This window comes from Megalobrama amblycephala, linkage group LG20 (genome assembly GCF_018812025.1).
Source record: "Megalobrama amblycephala isolate DHTTF-2021 linkage group LG20, ASM1881202v1, whole genome shotgun sequence".
Taxonomy (NCBI): Eukaryota; Metazoa; Chordata; class Actinopteri; order Cypriniformes; family Xenocyprididae; genus Megalobrama; species Megalobrama amblycephala.
The window spans coordinates 31,321,622-31,345,700 of NC_063063.1; the positions used below are offsets into that span (position 1 = coordinate 31,321,622).

The window sequence follows — 24,079 nt, forward strand, 5'->3', positions numbered from 1 at the left end:
GAATGTTTGTGTCATGTTTGTCCTCCTACAGAAACCATATAAAAACAAAAAATATTTTTCCATTTTCATACATTTTTGAAAAAGCTCCAGGGAGCCACTAGGGGGGCGCTAAAGAGCCGCGGGTTGCCGACCTCCGGTTTATGCGATCATCGCGTAAACGATTGGCCCTCTGGCTTGTCAATCACTGCCATTACGTTCCTTGTGAGAGACGTGTGCAGATTGGCCCTCTGGCTTGTCAATCACTGCCATGATGTTCCTTGTGAGAGACGTGCGCGGCTGCTCGCTGCAGTAATTTTCCACACTCCACAGGCGCCGCATGCAATGTTTTTGTCAGGAGACAGGAGTAACAACTGCAGATTATGAGTTACCTGCGGTGAGTCCTAAATAATGAATCCACTAACACGACACAGAGAATGCAGGTGGTAAACACTCGTGTTCCAATACTCGTGCATGAGTTTTGGGAAGCGTTCCCTCGAAATTTCTTTGGTTTGAAAAGTCTTTGGTTTCTCAGTCAACAAAAAGATCCTCTGTAGCACCATTAATGTAAAACTGCAGTCTTTACAGTCTCCACATGAGCAATGTAATATTTGCTGTCAGATGTTGTTAGTGAACGGGTTTTATTTTTATTTCCTGAAGGACACTGGATTTACGGTGTTATCTTTTGCAGTTTTCTTAACGCCAGCTCAATGTGTCTTGGCAGACCAAACTTGACCAACTCCTGTTTTATCTGAAACAAATGATGGACAGACAGATCAAACTTTCTATGAATCATCTATTAGCACTGTATTTTATATAAATATTTATAGTAAGTGTGACATACTTGCTGTAAAACAATCTCAATGTTTCCACTCTGTGTTAGATTTAAGAATGAGGAAAATCTCACTCGAAGTCCAATGACGTTGTCTAAAGGGAATCACACAGACAAACACCTAAAATACTCATATTTGCAAAAACATTGCATGGGTTATATGAAATTTATCAAAACACTGGCTTGTAAAAAAAAATCTGTTTCTAGAAAGACAAACTTTTTACTTCTATAGTTATGTCCACTGTCCACCCTGAAGGCCCATCGACCGGGAACATTGACATTACTGGAGTTCTTGAGGTTTGAGATGAAGCTCCCGTTGTTTGATCCAGGAATCACAAAGTAGTCAAAGGAGTTTACTGTGTCATAACCAGCCTGAAAGTATGTAAAACATTATTCATATAAATAGTACATATACAGTACAAATGCTGTTATATACTAGTGAATAGTAACACTTTGTTCTCAACAGGGGCAGATGTAGTGATTTGGGGGCCCTAAGCAGTTTCAGGTTTGGGACCCCAACTCTCTCACTTTGTACATTCAGTTCAACGGCATTAAGTTAAAGAGGTCAAACTTTATTGTTCAACCAAACTGTGAACATGCATTTTAGACACATTCTGTTTTTGTTCCATGTATGCAATAAATGCATGTCCTTGAATGAGCAGGGTTTTCTAGCATATTTAATTCAACAACTATAAACTTCTGGGTATTTTATGGGGCCTCCTGAATGCCTGAGGCCCTAAGCGGCTGCTTATCTCGGTTATTGGTTAAGTCTACCCCTGGTTCTCAACACAGAAAACAAGTTTCTTTTACCTCCACTGGAAGTCCTGTTATGGCAATGTAACCATAATTCATCAGAATAAATGAAAAATTACTGCCTGAAATTAAAACCACTTGAAACGATGTTTCCTGAAAAGATGAAAAAAAGTATAATCACTTTAAGCCTAACATTCACTGTTCATCTTTATATATATATATATATATATATATATATATATATATATATATATATAGTCTATATAGTATAGTATATATAAGTCTTAGGCACGTCAGTATTTTCACCCCCCAAAAAAGGTTTTAAGCCAGTTATTTATATCTTTTGCTGTAGTGTGTCAATAGAAAATATCTGTTCACATTTCCAAACATTAATTTTGCCATTAATTGTAATAATTCAGTGAGATTTTTGAAAACACAAGGAGTCTGACAACAGCCGGTGCTCCACACATTGATCTGATCTCATCATCATCAAATCCGTCTGTGATTACATGAAGAAACAGATGAAAGTGAGACAAACTAAATACAGGAGAACTGTGGCCATGTCTCTAAGATGCTTGAAGAAACCTGCCTGCAAAGATACAGTACTGTGAAGAGTTTTAGGCACTTGTGTAAAAATGCTGTAAAGTGAGGATGTTTTTTAAAAAATACTGTTATAAATAGATTTTATTTATCAATTAACTTATATTAGCTAAATCAAAACTATATTTTGTGTGACCACCCTTTGCATTTAAAACAGCTCTTGTCCAGGTACACTTGGGCATCATTTTTCAGGTAGCTTTGGAGGCAGGTTTCTTAAAATCTCTTGGAGACACGGCCACAGTTCTTCTGGATTTGGTTTGTCTCAGTTTCATATGTTTATTCATGTAATCACAGACAGATTTGATGATGGTGAGCTCTGATCTCCATGTGGAGCACCGGCTGTTATCAGTCTTATTATGTATTCATAAATCTCACTGGATTATTACAATTAATGGCAAAATGAATGTTTGGAAATGTGAACGGATATTTCCTATTGACACACTACAGCAAAAGATATCAATAACTGGCTTAAAACCTTTTTGGGGGGGGTGAAAAAACTGACGTGCCTAAGACTTTTGCACAGTACTGTGTGTGTATATATATATATATATATATATATATATATACAGTACAGTCCAAAAGTTTGGAACCACTAAGATTTTTAATGTTTTTAAAAGAAGTTTCGTCTGCTCACCAAGGCTACATTTATTTAATTAAAAATACAGTAAAAAACAGTAATATTGTGAAATATTATTACAATTTAAAATAACTGTGTACTATTTAAATATATTTGACAAAGTAATTTATTCCTGTGATGCAAAGCTGAATTTTCAGCATCATTACTCCAGTCTTCAGTGTCACATGATCCTTCAGAAATCATTCTAATATGCTGATTTGCTGCTCAATAAACATTTATGATTATTTTCAATGTTGAAAACAGTTGTGTACGTTTTTTTTTCAGGATTCCTTGATGAATAGAAAGTTCAAAAGAACAGCATTTATCTGAAATACAAAGCTTCTGTAGCATTATACACTACCGTTCAAAAGTTTGGGCTCAGTAAGAATTTTTATTTTTATTTTTTGAAAAGAAATTAAAGAAATTAATACTTTTATTCAGCAAGGATGCATTAAATCAATCAAAAGTGGCAGTAAAGACATTTATAATGTTACAAAAGATTAGATTTCAGATAAACTGTAACGAAGGCGGGACTCAGAGTAAGATCCAAATGCAGCGTTTTATTAGAAGTAAGAGTGGTCGTACAGGCAGGGTCAATCAGGAGCAAACAGGAACAGCAAGGGCTAGGCAGAATCGTAGTCAGGGTACAGGCAGTAGATCGAGGCAGGCGGATATCATTCACAGAACAGTATACAAGGCAAGGGTCAGGACAGGCAGCAACGGGTCAATAAACAGGAACAGGCAAGATCAAACACAGGCAGACAGGAAACAAGGAAACGCTCAGAAATGACACACTGGGTAATCAAGACTTCGCAAACTGGTGGTGTGAGTGTGAGTCCTTTATAGTCCTGATAATGAGCTGCAGCTGGGTGTGGTGATCAGTGTGGTGTGCTAGGGTGGATGTGGCAACAGGTGATAGGTGGAGTGAGTGCATGTGATTGACAGGGGGGATGATGGGAAATGTAGTCCGGAACTGACAGGATTCGTGACATAAACACTGTTCTTTTGAACTTTCTATTCATCAAATAATCCTGAAAAAAAATATTGTACACAAATATTTTGTACATCTGTACACATTAAATGTTTCTTGAGCAGCAGATCAGCATATTAGAATGATTTCTGAAGGATCATGTGACACTGAAGACTGGAGTAATGATGCTGAAAATTCAGCTTTGCCATCACAGGAATAAATTACTTTGTCAAATATATTCAAATAGAAAACAGTTATTTTAAATTGTAATAATATTTCACAATATTACTGTTTTTTACTGTATTTTTAATTAAATAAATGTAGCCTTGGTGAGCAGACGAAACTTCTTTTAAAAACATTAAAAATCTTAGTGGTTCCAAACTTTTGGACAATGATATTGAATATTATTTTATGATCATTACTAACTGACCTCATTGTTATTATTTTTACTGTTTTAAATGTATTATAATTTTAATCAATGTCTACTAATGTGTTCTGTCTACTGAGTATTCTGAAATTGAATTTAACTGAATTACTGGTAAAGTGAAAAAAGAATTAGGCTATATCAAACGTACTGTGTTATTGAAGAGACAGTAAGCGACTTTATCCCAAGTTGCAACAAAGACCCAAGAAGCGTTGAAGGTCAGATTTGGGAAATGATGGTTTATATCCTGAGTGGCACGTGCAAGAACACTTCCATTAGTGTACTGATGATATGAAATCACACCTCTTGCACGGTTGTCAAGGTTGGTCCAGAGACCAGCAATTATATCTTGGCTTCCATTAGCAGGAAAAGAGTAGGGAACAAATTGTGATGAAGGCTGGTTGAATGTGATGTGTCCATTATTATTCACCTGAAACATGAGAAATACTGTCAAAATAACAGCCACATGTTTTACTGATCACAGATGAGCTTATAAAACATCCACCACTTACATTTAGACACAGAATCAAAATGGAATCAAATTCTTACATAAATCTGCTGGTATGTGCGGCCAAAGAACAGAAATGGACTCAACAGTGGAATAACTGAGGAGCTTCCATCATCAGCAGCAGTGTTTATTGTGTCTCCTGAAGAGCCGAATGGGTAGAATATTTCCGGTGCTGCCAAGAGAGAGAGAGAGAAAAAAAAACCTGACATTTATGTTTACATTTCACACTGATTTAAGTAAGTTAGCCTTAAAACATTGAGGCTATTTACAGGCATCATTCATGATTAGTTCATGTTATCTAATGCATTAACTAATGTTAACTAATAGTGCTGTTAACGTGAATAGATGCATTAATAATGAGTTAACGTTAACAAACATAAACTAATGCTGAACAGAAGTGTTGTTCATGGTTAGTTAATGTTAACTAATGTATTAAATTGTAAAGTGTTACCAATTTATTTAATGTGATTAACAAGAACATTTCAAGAGATCATGTTTAATTAAAATACATGTCCAAAAAGATGTTGATGAGAGCTTTTAAAGGAAGCAAGACAATACTTTACCAGTGGTTTTTGTAGAGGCTGATGAGGAGGACTGACTTGAGGCTTCTGGTATTAGGAACATTTTATATCAACATCAATAACTTTTAAACAAAATCCAGAAAAGTAAATGAATGAAGTGAATATGAGTAAATGCTCACCTGCACAGTAAGCTCCGCAAAGCATTGGCTTGACAAACTCATAAACATAGTAATTTCCTGGACAGGCTTTGACTCTTATAGGGTGGGATTTGTAAGTACAGCAGCCACTCCCTAAGGAGAGACAGACCTGACGGGTGACCACTCCATCTTCCAGCTGTGGGTGAGATCCGCTGAGCCACAGTGGGTAATAAGTGCCACACATGTACTGATTAACACATGATTCTGGCAACTGAGCATTTTGACCATTGTAGAACAGCCTGTACCAGCCATTCCACTGCACATTATAATCACATTTCACCATAGAGTTAGAATAAGAGTTGTTAGTGGCTCTCCAAGGCTCATTCAGACTGGTATAGCTGTAGCAGGGGTCGACACTTAGAGTGGAGAAAGATACTGTTATGGAAAAAGGAAAAAGAGAGCATTATATTGCAGATTAAATATATTTAAGATAAAATTAATACAAACCAATACAATTAATGATTAAGTATAAATATGAATATAGAATAATACAAATATTAAGATAAATGACTGTACCCGCACAATAAACAGGAGCTGGGATTGAAAGAGGTGGCCTGGTAAATTTGTAGACATAATAATTTCCAGGACAAGCTTTGACTTGGATTGGGACAGATCTGTAGCGACTGCACTGATCATAACGGGAGCCGTAAATTTCACGAGTAACAACTCCATCTTCTAGCCGAGGATGAGAGTCACCAAGCCACAGAGAACTAAAACCTCCACATGACATGTAAAAGATACACCATTCAGGCATCTGAGCACTGAAGCCATTGATGAAGAGTCGATACCAGCCATCCCATTCTACACGAGTGTCATCATGTGCAGATACATATCTATAATAAGACCAGTAATTGAGTGTGCTTCTCCATTGGTTGTCGAGTATGTTGTAGTTATTGCACGGGTCATAATCTGTTAGTGAGAGATGATGAGACCAAAAAAAACATATATATATTTCAATGAGACTTAACAAGTACAAAAATGAACCAGTCAAATACTGTAATAATCATAGGCTTCTTAAACCATTCATATACAATGTTAATAGTTTTATCTACACACACAAATGATCTCAAGAAAATGACTAGCAGCATGTGCACCATTTTTACTAGTACATTAGATACTGTTGCACCGATGAGATTAAAAAAGTTTAGAGAGAAAAATACTGTACCATGGTACAACAGTATTACTCAAGCTATCAAAAGAGAAACTTGTAATCTAGAATGCAAATGGAGACAAACTCATTTAGAGGTCATCAGAATCATGTGGGAAGACAGCTCGTCCCGTTATAGAAAGACTCTAAAAGCAGCCAGGGCTGAGCATCTCCGCAAACTTATAGAAAATGACCAAAACAATCCACGGTTCTTGTTTAGTACAGTGGCTAGATTAACAAATAAACAGACATCACCAGAACAAAACATTTCATTACAATTTAGTAGTGATGACTTTATGAATTTCTTTACTGAGAAAATCGAAAGCATCAGAAATACAATTGTAAATTGTATTTCACCCCTCAAGAACAGTTGCAGAGCTTTACAACTATAGGACAGGAAGAGCTAAATAAACTTATCACTGCGTCTAAACCAACAACATGTTTATTAGATCCAATACCCACTAAACTACTGAAAGAATTGTTACCTGTAGCAGAAGAGCCTCTTCTCAATATTATCAACTCGTCTTTATCTCTAGGTCATGTCCCAAGACCGTTCAAGCTAGCAGTTATTAAGCCTCTCATTAAGAGACCACAATTAGATCCAAATGTATTGGCAAATTACAGACCCATTTCAAATATTCCATTTATGTCTAAAATACTAGAAAAAGTGGTGTTGGTCCAATTTTGCTCCTTCTTGCAAAAAAACGCTATCTATGAAAAATTTCAGTCAGGATTCAGATCTCATCATAGCACAGAAACTGCGCTCATTAAAATTACAAACGACTTACTTCTAGCTTTTGACCAAGGCTGTATCTCAATACTAGTGTTACTTGATCTCAGTGCTGCGTTCGACACTATAGATCATAAAATACTCCTAGATCGACTACAAAATTACATTGGTATTCAGGGACAGGCATTACGGTGGTTTAGGTCGTACCGTAGGTGTCACAATTTTGTCTATTTAAACGGAAAAATCTAAGATAACGATAGCATCTCTAAATTTCAATGAGACTTAACAAGTACTCTAAATCTCTAAATTATCCAATCTGACAGAATGTATTAAAGAAGTAAAACATTGGATGGCTAGTAATTTTCTTCTATTAAATTCAGATAAGACTGAAGTATTACTTATTGGATCAAAAACTTGTACACAGAATCTTTCAGACTACAATCTGCATTTAGAAGGATGTACTGTTACTCCATCCTTGACAGTTAAAGACCTGGGTGTTATATTACACAGCGACTTGTCCTTTGAAAATCATATTTCATATGTTACAAAAACCTTCTTCCACCTCAGAAACATTGCTAATATACGGAATATGTTATCTATTTCTGATTCAGAAAAGTTAGTTCATACTTTCATGACGTCTCGACTAGACCAGTGGTTCTCAAACCTGTCCTGGGGACCCCCCACCACTGCACATTTTGCATGTCTCCCTCATCTAACACAGGTTTGGGACAGGTTTGAGAACCACTGGACTAGACTACTGTAATGCATTATTAGCTGGTTGTCCTGCTTCCTCAATAAATAAGCTACAATTAGTCCAAAATGCAGCTGCTAGAGTTCTTACCAGGTCAAGAAAATATGATCATATATCACCAATTTTATCATCTCTACACTGGTTACCTATTAAGTTCCGAATCGATTAGTATTGCTAATGACCTATAAGGCTCTAAATGGTTTAGCTCCTGTGTACTTAACTGATCTTCTATTGCCCTACAATCCTTCACGTTCTTTAAGATCACAAAACTCTGGACTTCTGGTTGTACCTAGGATATCTAAGTCCACTAAAGGAGGGAGAGCGTTTTCACATTTGGCTCAGAAACTCTGGAATAGCCTTCCTGATAATGTTTGGGGCTCAGACTCACTCACCCAGATTAAATCTAGATTAAAGACGCATCTCTTTAGCCAAGCATTCACATAATGCATCTCATGTCAGATAAATTGCACATGACTGTCTTTGCTTAATGTTATGAACAGCAGCTACGCTAATTATTCTCCATTTGCTTTTCTATTTTACCTTGGGACGCCCGAATTCAGGAGATGCAACATCTGGATCAACATGCACATTCCCAAATTTCTATATATCCTAATTATTGTTAATATGTAATTCATTTTTCCAGGAGCTCATTGCTTCTACCTTCAAGTAAATTGCTAACAGTGTTTGTAAATTAATTGCCTAAATTATCACATTATTTGCTAACTGCATTCTCTAAATTGTAATGTTGACATGCATTCTCTGTAAAGCTGCTTTGAAACGATATGTATTGTGAAAAGCGCTATACAAATACAGGTGCTGGTCATATAATTAGAATATCATCAAAAAGTTGATTTATTTCACTAATTCCATTAAAAAAGTGAAACTTGTATATTATATTCATTCATTACACACAGACTAATATATTTCAAATGTTTATTTCTTTTAATTTTGATGATTATAACTGACAACTAAGGAAAATTCCAAATTCAGTATTTCAGAAAATTAGAATATTACTTAAGACCAATACAAAGAAAGGATTTTTAGAAATCTTGGCCAACTGAAAAGTATGAACATGAAAAGTATGAGCATGTACAGCACTCAATACTTAGTTGGGGCTCCTTTTGCCTGAATTACTGCATCAATGCGGCGTGGCATGGAGTCGATCAGTCTGTGGCACTGCTCAGGTGTTATGAGAGCCCAGGTTGCTCTGATAGTGGCCTTCAGCTCTTCTGCATTGTTCGGTCTGGCATATCGCATCTTCCTCTTCATAATACCCCATAGATTTTCTATGGGGTTCAGGTCAGGCGAGTTTGCTGGCCAATTAAGAACAGGGATACCATGGTCCTTAAACCAGGTACTGGTAGCTTTGGCACTGTGTGCAGGTGCCAAGTCCTGTTGGAAAATGAAATCTGCATCTCCATAAAATTGGTCAGCAGCAGGAAGCATGAAATGCTCTAAAACTTCCTGGTATACGGCTGCGTTGACCTTGGACCTCAGAAAACACAGTGGACCAACACCAACAGATGACATGGCACCCCAAACCATCACTGACTGTGGAAACTTTACACTGGACCCTCAAGCAATGTGGATTGTGTGCCTCTCCTCTCTTCCTCCAGACTCTGGAACCCTGATTTCCAAAGGAAATGCAAAATTTACTTTCATCAGAGAACATAACTTTGGACCACTCAGCAGCAGTCCAGTCCTTTTTGTCTTTAGCCCAGGCGAGACGCTTCTGACGCTGTCTGTTGTTCAAGAGTGGCTTGACACAAGGAATGCGACAGCTGAAACCCATGTCCTGCATACGTCTGTGCGTTGTGGTTCTTGAAGCACTGACTCCAGCTGCAGTCCACTCTTTGTGAATCTCCCCCACATTTTTGAATGGGTTTTGTTTCACAATCCTCTCCAGGGTGCGGTTATCCCTATTGCTTGTACACTTTTTTTCAACCACATCTTTTCCTTCCCTTCGGCTCTCTATTAATGTGCTTGGACACAGAGCTCTGTGAACAGCTAACCTCTTTTGCAATGACCTTTTGTGTCTTGCCCTCCTTGTGCAAGGTGTCAGTGGTCATCTTTTGGACAGCTGTCAAGTCAGCAGTCTTCCCCATGATTGTGTAGCCTACAGAACTAGACTGAGAGACAATTTAAAGGCCTTTGCAGGTGTTTTGAGTTAATTAGCTGATTAGAGTGTGGCACCAGGTGTCTTCAATATTGAACCTTTTCACAATATTCTAATTTTCTGAGATACTGAATTTGGGATTTTTATCTTAGTTGTCAGTTACAATCATCAAAATTAAAAGAAATAAACATTTGAAATATATCAGCCTGTGTGTAATGAATGAATATAATATACAAGTTTCACTTTTTGAATGGAATTAGTGAAATAAATCAACTTTTTGATGATGTTCTAATTATATGACCAGCACCTGTAAATGTGAATTGAATTGAAAATGTTTATGCACAAAAAATCCCATTTAAACTGTAATGCAAATCTTTAATTGAAAAAAAAAATAAAAAATCATTTTTTAATAACACTCATATTCTTTCCTATATTTTATTTACAACTTACTCAGTGTGGTGCTGGATCCAGTGAATATAGCTGGACTCACAGTGAAAACTGCCTGTGAAATAGTGCTGACATCTAAAAAGAAGGAAATTCATGTCATGACAGAAATCAATTTTAAAAGGTTTGAAAGACTTAAATGAGAAAAACACAATACCTGTGCAGTATCCTGTACACCACAATTCTTGATTCACAAGTTCATAGACATAGTAATTGCCTGGACATGCTTTCACTCTGATGGGGTTTGACTTGTAATCACAGCAGCCTCTCTGATAAATCCCTCCACAGACCTCCCTGATCACCACTCCATCCTCTATCTGAGGGTGAGGATCACTGAGCCACAGACTGATGTTTGTGCTACAGCTGAATGAACTAACACAGGTCTCTGGCATCTGGATGTTCATTCCATAGTAGAAAAGCCGGTACCAGCCATTCCCGGAGAAAATATAATCACAAATACTTATTCCACTTTCATTGTTGGCTCTCCAGGGACGATCCAGAGACTCATAATTGTAGCAGGGATCATTACTGATGTTTTGGAAAGCAACTGTCATGGAGTTTGGAAAAATAAAATATATATTTTATATCCTAAAGAGTATAAGACTAGTATATCTTTAACCTATTATGATTGTTAATTACATGATTTTGAGCAATTATATTCTAACCAGAGATGTGCTGTCAGGCTCAAAATACTGTAGCTGACAATATGCAAAAAGCTGTGTAAAGTCTGAACACCAAACAGGCACAAAATGTGGAGTAATATTATAATGTTTTAAAATATGGTATGCATATTTAATAAATGGACTAAAGTGCAATATGACTATGAGGAATTGTGTAATAAGTAAAAAATAATCTTAGTGAGTGCTATTACTCTGTAATGAGGAGCCAATATAACCTATTCAGAATGGATAATGAACTACACATCACTGATTGCTAGTTAAAACATCCTGATTTTCATAAAACAAATAAATACATAACAAAAATCCTAGTGTTAAAATTGTACCTGCACAGTACGTAGGCCCTGGAGCTGATATGTTGGGTTTGACAAATTCATAGACGTAATAATCTCCTGCACAGGCTTTGACTCGAATGGACGTGGATCTGTAGGCTCCACACTGATAGGAAAATGAACGAGTTCCCAGGACTTCTCGGGTCACCACTCCATCCTTAAGTGTTGGATGAGAACCGTTGAGATACAGTCCAGTTTGACCACCACATCTCACATCACTCACACACCACTCAGACATCTGGGCACTTTTTCCATTCAAATACAGCCGATACCAGCCACTCCATTTAACAAGAGTGTCATCATATCCGTAGTACAGGTTTTGCTGTATGTCTCTCCAATATTCATTAAGAGTGTGATAACCATAGCATGGATCAGAGATGGAAGTTGTAGTTTCTGAGAGAATAAAGACAAAAGACAGTTCACTCATTCAATGAGGTACAGGTAAACATCTAACATCTGCATTTGTATGAAAAAAAGAAGATATATTGGGATGGTAAACTGAGAGTGGATTAGATTCTGGGGTGGATTAGATACTGACTAAACCTACAACAAGTGCATAATTTATACCCCTTTCCCACTCTTTTAAAAAGAGCTGCCATCTACATCTCAACCAAGTTATTTCTAGTAACTGTCATATTTGTTTTCACCAATTAAATGACAATATTATACTTTGTTTTGGAACTTTGATGATACATTTTAATTTAGATGATAGATTTTAAATATTTAAGTAAAATTATTTTCCCATTGAAACAAAACATTCAAAACACAACATTGGAACAGCATCCAAGTTTACTCTTAGATAACGAAAGAGTGTGATGTTGTACAGTATGAACAATTCAAAATAAAACTTTAAATATACAAATAAGTAACAGTACGAATAAAGGATGAATAAGGGTTTGTAAAATCATATATTTCATGCTTTTTCCAAACCAGATCGCTAACTACTGTACCTTCATATGTGTCTACACACACACACACACACACAGCAGTGTTTCTTGTGTTTCCTGATGAGCTGAATGGGCAGGGGCGCCGTTGGCACGGGGGACGGGGGGTCAGGACCCCCGCCAACAAAGATAGAAGTCGACCCCCGCACTTTTGATAAGGGCTGCTTCAATCAGTCACACTATATCATCTTTTAGCTTAGGATATTTTCTTTCAATTGAGACCATTTTCACGTTTCTGTAAGCGATCCGTTCGTAAATAATCAGCTGTTTTGTCGCGGATGTGAACAGGAAATGCGCTCTCGAACGGAGAAACACGCGATCTCCAAACAATCGATCAAAGCGTGCTAACGTTTTAGGACAGGTTGATGGTATATAAATCTTGCCCGAACGATAGAGTTTGTCAATCAAGCCAAACCGTCCATTCAGAAACCGAGAAATTTGACAGGAGGCTGATCTCTCAGGTTGACGCGCGAGCTGGCTTACTGAAGTTTTCGAGAGGATTTATAGTTTATGGACTGTTTTGATTTCGGTAATTACATCTTGAAAGGCAAAAGCATCCCCCTCACTTTGAAAATGTCTCCTGCGCCCCTGTGAATGGGTAGAATATTTCCGGTGTTAACAAGAGGGAACAAGAAAAACAATTCTGACATTTATGTTTACAATTCACACTGATTTATGGGTCTCATGTTTGAATCCTGCTTTGATTAGTATTGATGCCCTCTGGTGGCCGACTCATGTGGATGGGACAGTAGTAATGTCAATTGAAATCAATTGAATCAATTGAAAATGGGTGGAAATCTCATTATGAAATTTAAATATTTTTTGAAAGATTAGATTTTTGTGAATTTTTTGGATGGAAGATCAAAATGATAAACAATGCATTTTTATTTTTACAGCCTTCTTTGCACATATATACCAAGGGTACCAATAATTCTGCCCAGGACTGCAGAATAAGCAGGATAAATTATAATTAATATGTTGTTTTGGTGCTTGTGACATTTGAAGTAGATCATAGTCTGCTTTATGTTTAGCTGGCAATGGCATTTGTGCTTAGCGCAGAACCATGCTTCATCATTTATATTTTTACACGGCTCCTTACAGTACTGAATTCTGATTCATTCATTTCACAACAACAACCACTACTACTGATAACAGAGCGCTGAAGTGAGTACTGTGAGACACTTTGAGATGAGAAAACATGTCAAATTAATATTTTGTGTTCTATTATTTATTATGTGGCAAGTAGCTGCATAATAAACTAATTTTGCAGTGTGATCTTGTATCACCCTGAAGTTTCTTTTGCATAACAATCTGCTCAGTGACTGTATTCCTTAGCCTTGCCATGACCCTTTTTATAACTCTGGGCCCCCAGTTTGGCTACATGATTTTAATGAGCTTTGTGTTGTGTGGTTCTTTGCCTCCACATTGTGCATTAAAATTGTGTAATGCACACCTAGCTATGGATTATCCCTTAATAAAATACAAATAGTACATATTTAAGTCCTGTATTAAAAGATCTTTTATTCATTATTATTATTCCTTCAGATTAATTTAAAATGTTTAATATGAGGTCATTTTCCACTGTCCTTGATCTTCTGACTTTGCCTTTAGGACTTCAGTGTGATTTGCTGACAGCATGAGAAATTATTGAATACAGTTGTTTTCAAAACTTGGGATGGTAACAGGTGGAAACTTTTCTATTAGCACAAACATATTACCACGGTGTCATGATCACTAGTGGGAGTGCCCTATATCAGCCACTAGAGGGCACTCCAACCCGGACTCTTGTTTTCTACACTTGGACTTCATTTGAACTCACTTCCCGGACTCATTACCTCTTCATTGCACCCAGCTGTCTTGTGTTATGTTCATTAGTGTCTGTCTATTTATATCTGGTTTGTTTCTGCTTTTGTTATTGTGGTTTCATTTATGTCACCGGTTTCTCTGTTTGTTTTCTTTGTTTTCTGTTTGGACTGCTCTGTGGATTTTGACCCTTGCCTGTTTGTGGATTACATTTTGGATTACCCCATTAAAGCTGCACTTGGATCTTACCTGTTTGTCTCTGTGCCAATCCGTGACACATGGACACAGAGTTATATGTATTTGCAGGTTATGGCCATTTAATCATGATAAATGCAGCTGTAGACGTGTAGAAACAGGGGCGATACCCTTTAAACATGCTACGCGTGCTCCTGTGGTCAGCAATCAGTTTTCGGCAGACGATCCGGCGCTCGGCATCGCAGGGTAAATTTACTTCTGGAAACGTCTAAACGAAAGTGTTGTTGTAAAAGACTACATTAAATATATTTTTTTGTGTTCTTATTTGTTCAAATAGCAAAAGGAAAAACACTACAATAGTGTTTTCACAACTTTCAAAAGAGGAAAAAAAAAACAAACAAAGCGATTGATAACGTCAGTCAGAAGAGAGAAAGATGTCAATTTGACCATCACTCCCACAGCCGCTGTATTACAAACACCCTCACAGCAGCGTTTTTGTAATTTGATGCAAAGCTAATATAATACAAAGTATAATGTTATAAATGTAGCCTACATAAAATGTTTTAAAATTAAAAATATAAATAACTTCACAGGATTTACAATGCTGTTAAAACGCATCATCACAGTCTTTGAAAAAGGCTGATTATGAGTCGACAACTGACATTAGCCAAGTTTCCATCCAGTTTTTGCAGTTTCGTAATCAACAAAGCAAATATGCACAAAAAAATATTTGCGAAATTTGCTGTCGCCAGGACTTTCCATCCAGTTGGCATTTTACCGATAAAATGACATGTGTAAAGACATCATCCCTAAAAAAAAATGCATTGTTGCATAATTTTTTGTTATATCGCTTAAAAAGCCCTGGAGCTGTTTCCATACGTAATTATGCGTATATCGCAAATTTGTATTTGCATCCCATTTTTAAAATGTACAGAGTAATGAGAACACTGAAATTCACCAGTAGGCTACTGCGTATTTTCACGCTGTTAAAAGGTCATGAAACCCCCCTGTTTTACCCTGGTTGTTCAAGCCTCAAAGCTCAAAAAAGTCTGTTAAAATGGGTGTGTAAAGCTCTGGAAAAGTGGGAGTGTAGAGGGGGGGAAGAGGGGAGAGAACAACCAATGAAGCACAGACATAGGACACACTCATTATACAGAATAATGAATATTAATATATGAGCATGGAGAAAATGACAACAAACTCCCAAGCACAAGGGAGAAATGGGAAAGAATATTTAATAGGGCTAATAATAGGCTACCTTGATTACGTTTACGAGCACTGCAGTCTTTTGTCTATTAGAATAATCGTGTCATCGCATTCAGATAGGCTACACCACTGTATCAGTGTCCAGTTTGCACATATAAGAAGATTTGATGAAATATGTGTGCATAACTACACCGTGCTGGTTAATGTTTGGTGCAGGAGAATGTGTGAAATAAAAACTTTAACTTATAATACTGCAATTATAATCCTATGCATACTACAGCGCAGTGATTGGATTAAATGAGCTTTATGTCATGAATATATGTTGAGAATCACTCGAAATGGTCTACGTCAGCATGTTCGACTATGCCCATGCGTAGGAACCGTGACATTTTAGCGGGTAACAGTGCAGACTCAGAGTAAATGTGGTTTGATTAATTAACATGCTACATGCATATTTAGTGTTTCCTTGTGCCCTAAAACTCACTATTATCTAAATACAAGGGGGTAAACATGAAACCTGTGCACCCTATTATTATTTGTTACAGAAACCTCATATATCTTTTAATCGTTTGATCATTATGATATGAAAATATGAGTTTTTGATTTGGCAAGGCAAGTTTATTTTGTATAGCACATTTCAACAACAATTGTTAAGGTAATTCAAAATGCTTTACATAAAACATGGAATTTATGGAACCGAAAATTAATCAGGTTGTTTTATAAACCAAAAAACATTGTTAACCTTTTTTATTTAGGCCTAACTTTTTTTGTCAATGTTTTATATTTTTATTATGTTAAGTTGTAATTTTTTTTTATGTTTATTTGTATTGTATTTGTAAAATTTAATTGATTTTTTTTTATCATTGTGTATTATCTTGAGTTCTTTTTCTAAATGAAACCTTTTATATTTAATGGATATATTTGGACGGATGGTCATTTATGAGAATATATATTTAAGAATATATTTATACTTAAATATATATGAGAATATTTTTAAGTGAAAATAATCCTTTAGCCATTATTTTGTTGTCTATTACATATATAGATGTAGTCATTCATTAGCCGTATATTTGATAACTAGTCTATTTTTAGGTTATAGTTAGACGTCTATTAGATTTTCACTGACAGCCCAAATTCAGCCAATTTTTTTGCCTTGTTTTAGCCTAGACGGCCGGGCTATGTTTTGACGTCTATTAGACATAAAATTGCTTGCTGGGTAAGAAGACGACGGTGAGGAACAGCTCGTCTGACAAGACTTAACTGCCTTTATTTGATGAAGCACAGGTTTGGACACAGAGCAGCTTATTTGTCCTCTATGCAAAAAACTTTTGAGGGCCCATATAAACAGTACAAGTGAAATATTATGCCTTTGCTTATTGCAACAGTCTTTAACACCTTGAACATGCAGTCACGGTTTGATGTGGTCGAGAACGCATTCGAAGCAAAAGATCATTCAAAGCAAAAAAGGTTATAGACCAATTTAGTGTTTGCAAACAGCGATGATGTTTTTTGTGGGCGGAGCCTACCTGGTTGCAGAAAATGACATTTGAACAGTAGCAGTCTATGGAAGCCACGAAAAAAAAGAATAAAAAAAAGCTAATTTCGAGTTTATATCTCACAATTCTGACTTTTATTTCTCACAATAAAAATTGTATAGGCTATGTTTAAAAGTTATCTATGTAAAATGTTATAGGTTTAAATATTATTTCATGCTGTAACTGCTATGTATGTATGTCCTCTGAACTGCATATGTGAATATTATGTAGACTTACTGTTTACATCAAATTCCTGCTTTAATAGTAGACTAATCCTTGCAGGTGTCTCCGTTTAGCTTCAAAGGACGTTTTCAATTATGGTTTTCTTTAAAAATGAAGACTAAATTTTTTTTCCAACATTTCATTCCAATTCCAACATCCAGAGGCACAACAAAACATCTTCGTCTGCTCCAAAGGGGTCTATTCGTTCTGTTGATTTGCTGTGACACTCATATATTTAACTCAGGTGCTGTCCATTTCTTCTGATCATCCTTGAGATGGTTCTACACCTTCATTTGAGTCCAGCTGTGTTTGATTATACTGATTGGACTTGATTAGGAAAGCCACACACCTGTCTATATAAGACCTTACAGCTCACAGTGCATGTCAGAGCAAATGAGAATCATGAGGTCAAAGGAACTGCCTGAAGAGCTCAGAGACAGAATTGTGGCAAGGCACAGATCTGGCCAAGGTTAAAAAAAAAATTCTGCTGCACTTAAGGTTCCTAAGAGCACAGTGGCCTCCATAATCCTTAAATGGACGATGTTTGGGACGACCAGAACCCTTCCTAGAGCTGGCCGTCCGGCCAAACTGAGCTATCGGGGGAGAAGAGCCTTAGTGAGAGAGGTAAAGAAGAACCCAAAGATCACTGTGGCTGAGCTCCAGAGATGCAGTTGGGAGATGGGAGAAAGTTGTAGAAAGTCAACCATCACTGCAGCCCTCCACCAGTCAGGGCTTTATGGCAGAGTGGCCCGACGGAAGCCTCTCCTCAGTGCAAGACACATGAAAGCCTGCATGGAGTTTGCCAAGATGGTAAGAAATAAGATTCTCTGGTCCGATGAGACCAAGATAGAACTTTTTGGCCTTAATTCTAAGCGGTATGTGTGGAGAAAACCAGGCACTGCTCATCACCTGTCCAATACAGTCCCAACAGTGAAGCATGGTGGTGGCAGCATCATGCTGTGGGGGTGTTTTTCAGCTGCAGGGACAGGACGACTGGTTGCAATCGAGGGAAAGATGAATGCGGCCAAGTACAGGGATATCCTGGACGAAAACCTTCTCCAGAGTGCTCAGGACCTCAGACTGGGCCGAAGGTTTACCTTCCAACAAGACAATGACCCTAAGCACACAGCTAAAATAACGAAGGAGTGGCTTCACAACAACTCCGTGACTGTTCTTGAATGGCCCAGCCAGAGCCCTGACTTAAACCCAATTGAGCATCTCTGGAGAGACCTAAAAATGGCTGTCCACCAACGTTTACCATCTAACCTGACAGAACTGGAGAGGATCTGCAAGGAGGAATGGCAGAGGATCCCCAAATCCAGGTGTGAAAAACTTGTTGCATCTTTCCCAAAAAAGACTCATGGCTGTATTAGATCAAAAGGGTGCTTCTACTAAATACTGAGCAAAGGGTCTGAATACTTAGGACCATGTGATATTTCAGTTTTTCTTTTTTAATAAATCTGCAAAAATGTCAACAATTCTGTGTTTTTCTGTCAATATGGGGTGCTGTGTGTACATTAATGAGGAATACAAATGAACTTAAATGATTTTAGCAAATGGCTGCAATATAACAAAGAGTGAAAAATTTAAGGGGGTCTGAATACTTTCCGTACCCACTGTAGATGTCAGGGCACAGACGGAGGCAGACAGGTAAGTGTAAAACAGGATGTTGACCGAAGGAATCAACGATGGAATGGAGAACTGACGACAGAAGACCTAGACGGCTCAGGTAAGTAGCAGGTAAGGAGTCCAGGTACATGTGACATTGTACTATCCATTGACGAGACCAGACACCGTGGTGGAGTGAACATGGGGATTAAGTAGTGGTGTGCTAACAATGGTGATAGCTTTCATATGCAGGTGTTTGATGATGGTGTACTGGAGAAGAACAGATGGCATGCTGGGAAATGGAGTGCAGGGAAGGTGACTGAGCTGGTGACCATGGCAGTATTCCCCCATCCCAGAAGGTGTGACCTTGTGCCGTGAATATAGCTGGAGAGGGAGGGGGAGAGGGAGGGGTGATCAGGGTGATACAGAGTAGGTCGTCTCCAGGACACTACTGGCTGATCGGACTGCCATGGTGGATCTGGCAGCTTGGGAGGCCATTTAAACAAGTTATGAAGTCAAATATCGAGCTAGGATGGCTTGAGGGTGAGTAAAGCTTGGGCTAATTTTTATTTGAAAGTGAACTAATCCTTTAAAAGTGTGTCCTCTAGTCCCCCAGAGGCTTAAATTACAGAGTATGTAGTACTTTTTCACTAAGTGCTCAAAACATTTAATCGCTAGTGGTGTTAGTGCCATTGATCGAAGATTGTCTGTAAATTTTGGCACTGGAACTATTGTAGTAGATCCCTGCACCGGGCCTCAAATCTGAGCCCCGCCCGTGTCTGGCCTGTGTCCGACAGCTTATCAGAATTCTCGGCCCGAATCCTCCCCATTACACAGTCTATACCACTGTTGCAGTCATTAAAATAGTTCAGTTTTGTTTTTAATAGCAAAGTAGTTATATTTATTTTCTTTTTTTTTTCTGCTGCTGAATTAGCAAGGCCCTGCTGCTTCTAAAAGTTGTTTTGTGCATTTTACACATACTGACATCCACCATAGTAACACTGGTGATAAAGAGAAAGACAAGATGAATCAAAGTACATCACATGTAGCTTTTACACAAGCTGGAGCTAAATACTAATATAAAGAAGCTGCACGCAGTGTCATACACAAAACACCATCATGGTAACACACAACTCTCTAAAATAATGCAAGAAATATTCACAACATAGAACATAAAACCCTAATGTACACAACTGATAAAAAAAAAAAATACTATAATGGAACATAATTATTCAAAATAAAAACTATCAAGTGTAAATTGCCTCGCAGAGAATTCTGGGAATGCAAATTTACAGTTTTTAACTGTAAATTATAAGAAAATTTGTTCTTTTTATCTAACAGTATTTACTGAAATGTATGGTTAGCTCTAATACAGTTTTCCCTGTATATAGTACAGGAATGTACTGTTAACCAATTAGGTTCTTACTGTCACATTTTTACAGTCTTTCACTGAAAAAATGAAATCATTTTTACAGTATGTGAATATTAATTTGTGCTAAAATATAAGAATGTTTCATATCAACAGGAAAACTCTTTCGCTATATTAATTATTTCCACTACTTTTATTTCTACATTTTTTTATGGAAAACAAGGGATGAATTGAAGATTAGATGAAGTGAAAGAATGAATGTACCTGTTGTTTGTCCATTGATTATTTCACCTGTTAAAGACACAATTAAAGCATAATTATTTATTATTGGGAAAATATTTAGTTATTTTACAGACAGATTATAAAACACTCACCATTAATCAGCAGCAGTAGAGACACACACAGTGAGATCAGAAACCTCATTGTGATGAACCTTCTGCACACACACATATACAACATACACACACATGAAATATGTTTAATGTATTTTGTTATATTTTATTCTTTCTTTGTCGTGCACATTTGTAAAAGAACTATAACATTCACAAACACTTAAACAAAAGGCACATTTTACAAAATATAAGATACAGCCAAACTTTACTAAATTTGGAGCCATCAAAAGCTGGTGGCCCAAGGGCATAAAACAGAAAAACAGCTCTTTACCTGAGGTCAGATGATCAAACTCACTGAGATTCTCTCTTCAGCAGCTCAATACAGTGACACTGAAATGCGAGCTCTCACAGCCTTTATTAACTGTGGGCGGAGCATTGCTAGAACTACAATAAATTTCTCAACAATAACAAAAGCATACCTACATGTGTCATAGCCATTGTAAAGAACTGTAAAAAAATTAATGGTTACATTAAAAGCTTTAGAGTTCATCCCTAAAGCCCAAAGAATAGTTCACTTTTTACACGTGTGCAAGGGTCAGCATGCAGTGCATGTGACGCAAATTTAGTAATCAAAGTGTATGCGCATAATGTACACGCACCCCACGCGCTCATAATTGTTTTTGCAGTAATTTGTTTATCCACAAGGTGGCAACCATGCTCTGGGGGTGTCAATTCACAAGGTAGTCAAAGAAAAACTGCATAAACAGAACAGAACACATGCAAGCTACAGTGACAATGGAGGCCTACATAGTCGAGAGATTGTGCAAAGAAATTAGAAAGTACCCCCTTTGTACAACTCTAGCATGAAAGAATACAAAGATGTTTACAAGGGTTGTAACTCGTAGTGAGAGATTGTTCAAAGATTGTTCACTACGCATGCGTCGAACACCTGTGTACGAGTATGAGTCGAATGGCGTATGCTTTGCAAGGCTGTGCATTCTACTATGCGCATACACTAGCATACGCATAAAAAAGAAAGTATGCCCAGGGATTAAGGGTGCGTTCACATTAAAACGAACCCTGGTGCGATTGCTCGGTTAGCGCGGTTCATTTCAACATGTCATAATTGCCATACATGTATATATTTTATATTTTCCTTTAATTAACACAACACAACTCATAAGACGTTCACATCCCATGGGTTGATAATTTCATTTGAAGTAAAAAATCAGCTCTGACCTCTGTTCTTGAAAAGTTTAAGGAAGTTTTGAGGAAGTTATTTTACCGGGTTTACTGGAGGAGCAACATTTTCAGTCTTTAGGAATGTTCCGCATTCCTCACCTGCACACTGCACAAGCTCAAAATGGAGCGCAGCTGCAAGTAAACAAAACTAGTTTTTCATATTTTGTGGAGAGAGAACATTGAAGAACTGAAAGAGCCTTAAGAACTGAAAGGCCTTTTAAAAACTGCTAGATCTGATTATTTTTTAACCCTCTTAGAAGAAAACAAACACCACCCTGGATATTTATTTCATACAGTGGATAAATTAACGAGAAATAAAGCTTCAACCCCAGATGTTTCCAAACAGCACAGCAGTAATGACTTTATGAACTTCTTTACTTACAAGATTGATAATTTTAGAGAGAAAATTAGGTCCCACTTTATATTAAGTGGCCTTAACTACTATGTACTTACATCAAAAAATAAGTACAATGTACTTATTGGGTTCATATAGAATTGCAAAACACTTGTGCTGCTATTGAGGTGGGATATTGGTAAGGTTAGGGAAAGCTTTGGTGGTATGGGTAGGTTTAAGGTGTAAGGGATGGGTCAACAGTGTAATTATAAATGTAATAACAGAAATTAATTACAAATGTAATTACATGCAGGTGTTTTTAAAATATAAGTACAATGTAAAAACATGTATGTACACAATAAGTGCATTGTATCAAATGATTAATTTAAATGTAAGTACATAGTAGTTAAGGCCACTTAATATAAAGTGGGGCCGAAAATTATAACCATGCAACCGTCTACTACAGTATTACATCACTGAGGAAAAACTCCATTCATTCGCTGCTATAGGAGAGGAAGAATTGTCTAAACTTGTTAAATCATCAAAATCAACAACATGTAAGTTAGACACTATACCGACAAAGCTATTGAAAGAGATGCTTCCAGAGGTCATAGATCCTCATCTTTATATCTATAATTCATCTTTTCACTACGATACATACCAAAAACCTAAGCTGGCTATTATAAAACATCTTGTTAAAAAAAACAAAAACACAACTTTATTTACAATTTACTCAATTACAGGCCGATCTCGAATCTACCTTTTCTGTCAAATATACTAGAAAAGGCAGTATCATCTCAACTATGCTTTTTTTTTAAGAAATAAATTGTATCTGTGAGGATTTTCAGTCAGGATTTTAATTGTAATATAGTCCTGAGACTGCTCTCATTGGAGTTACAAAGTATTTGCTCTCATCATTGGATCGTGGTTGTATCTCTCTATTAGTGTTACTGGATCTTAGTGCTGCTTTTGACACTATCGATCACAACATTTTTTTAAATAGACTCCAAAATTATGTTGGCATTAGTGGATTGCATTGGCATTGTTCTAATCATATTTATCTGACCTTTATCAGATTTTAGTAGTAAACGAAAAAAAGGTGGGTCAACACTAGTGTCCCGGGTTTAATGTGTTGTTGTTGTTGTTGTTTTTTTTGGTTTTTTTGTGAAATGCAAGTTTAGAGTCAATAAACTCTTTATATTGACTTCAAGCAGTGTCTCCCCGCCTTTACTCTGGTCATGTCCCCACAGTTGGTATTAATTCAGTGTTTATAATGCTAATACTTGAACTTCAAAGAATTTTAACCCAAATTGACTGGGTTTCTAAAGAGCAAAGGCTTTGTGAAAAAAAGTGGACGACTTAAACACAAAGTCTGTAAAATAAACTGTTAAAAAGGATTTGATTATCCCTAGCGATATTATTTTATTCTGTGTTGTCATCATTCAAGTTTATTTTCAGCTTTAATGAACTTTTTTTTTTGTTTTTAACAAAGCAGCTGATATTGCCATAGAAACTAGTGGACTGACGACTCACTTTCACCACAAAATGGCAGAAACGCAGGGCTGCTGCTGGGCGCTGATGTTCCAATAGAACGTTCTATTGAGTGTCGCTTCTTGTTAGTGTATATTCTTTGGTTACACTCACCCCTAACCCTTATTCCCATCTGGGTCACGTCCTATTTTCCCCGCTCTGTGC

At 37.0% G+C, this 24,079-nt stretch overlaps 1 protein-coding gene across 1 annotated transcript; it reads right to left on the minus strand.

Annotated features, from left to right (window-relative positions):
• Positions 1-423: 423 nt before the first annotated feature.
• LOC125255222 lies at positions 424-20,909 on the minus strand. The gene is made up of 14 exons (XM_048170273.1): positions 20,851-20,909; positions 20,741-20,767; positions 11,589-11,987; positions 10,743-11,132; positions 10,592-10,663; positions 5,914-6,306; positions 5,380-5,772; positions 5,243-5,287; positions 4,721-4,851; positions 4,323-4,601; positions 1,619-1,714; positions 1,033-1,180; positions 821-903; positions 424-727 (listed from the first exon to the last, which is right to left on the minus strand). The coding sequence occupies exons 1-14, from the start codon at positions 20,897-20,899 to the stop codon at positions 647-649; spliced, it is 2,586 nt and encodes an 861-aa protein (XP_048026230.1). The 5' UTR covers positions 20,900-20,909; the 3' UTR covers positions 424-646.
• Positions 20,910-24,079: the final 3,170 nt, after the last annotated feature.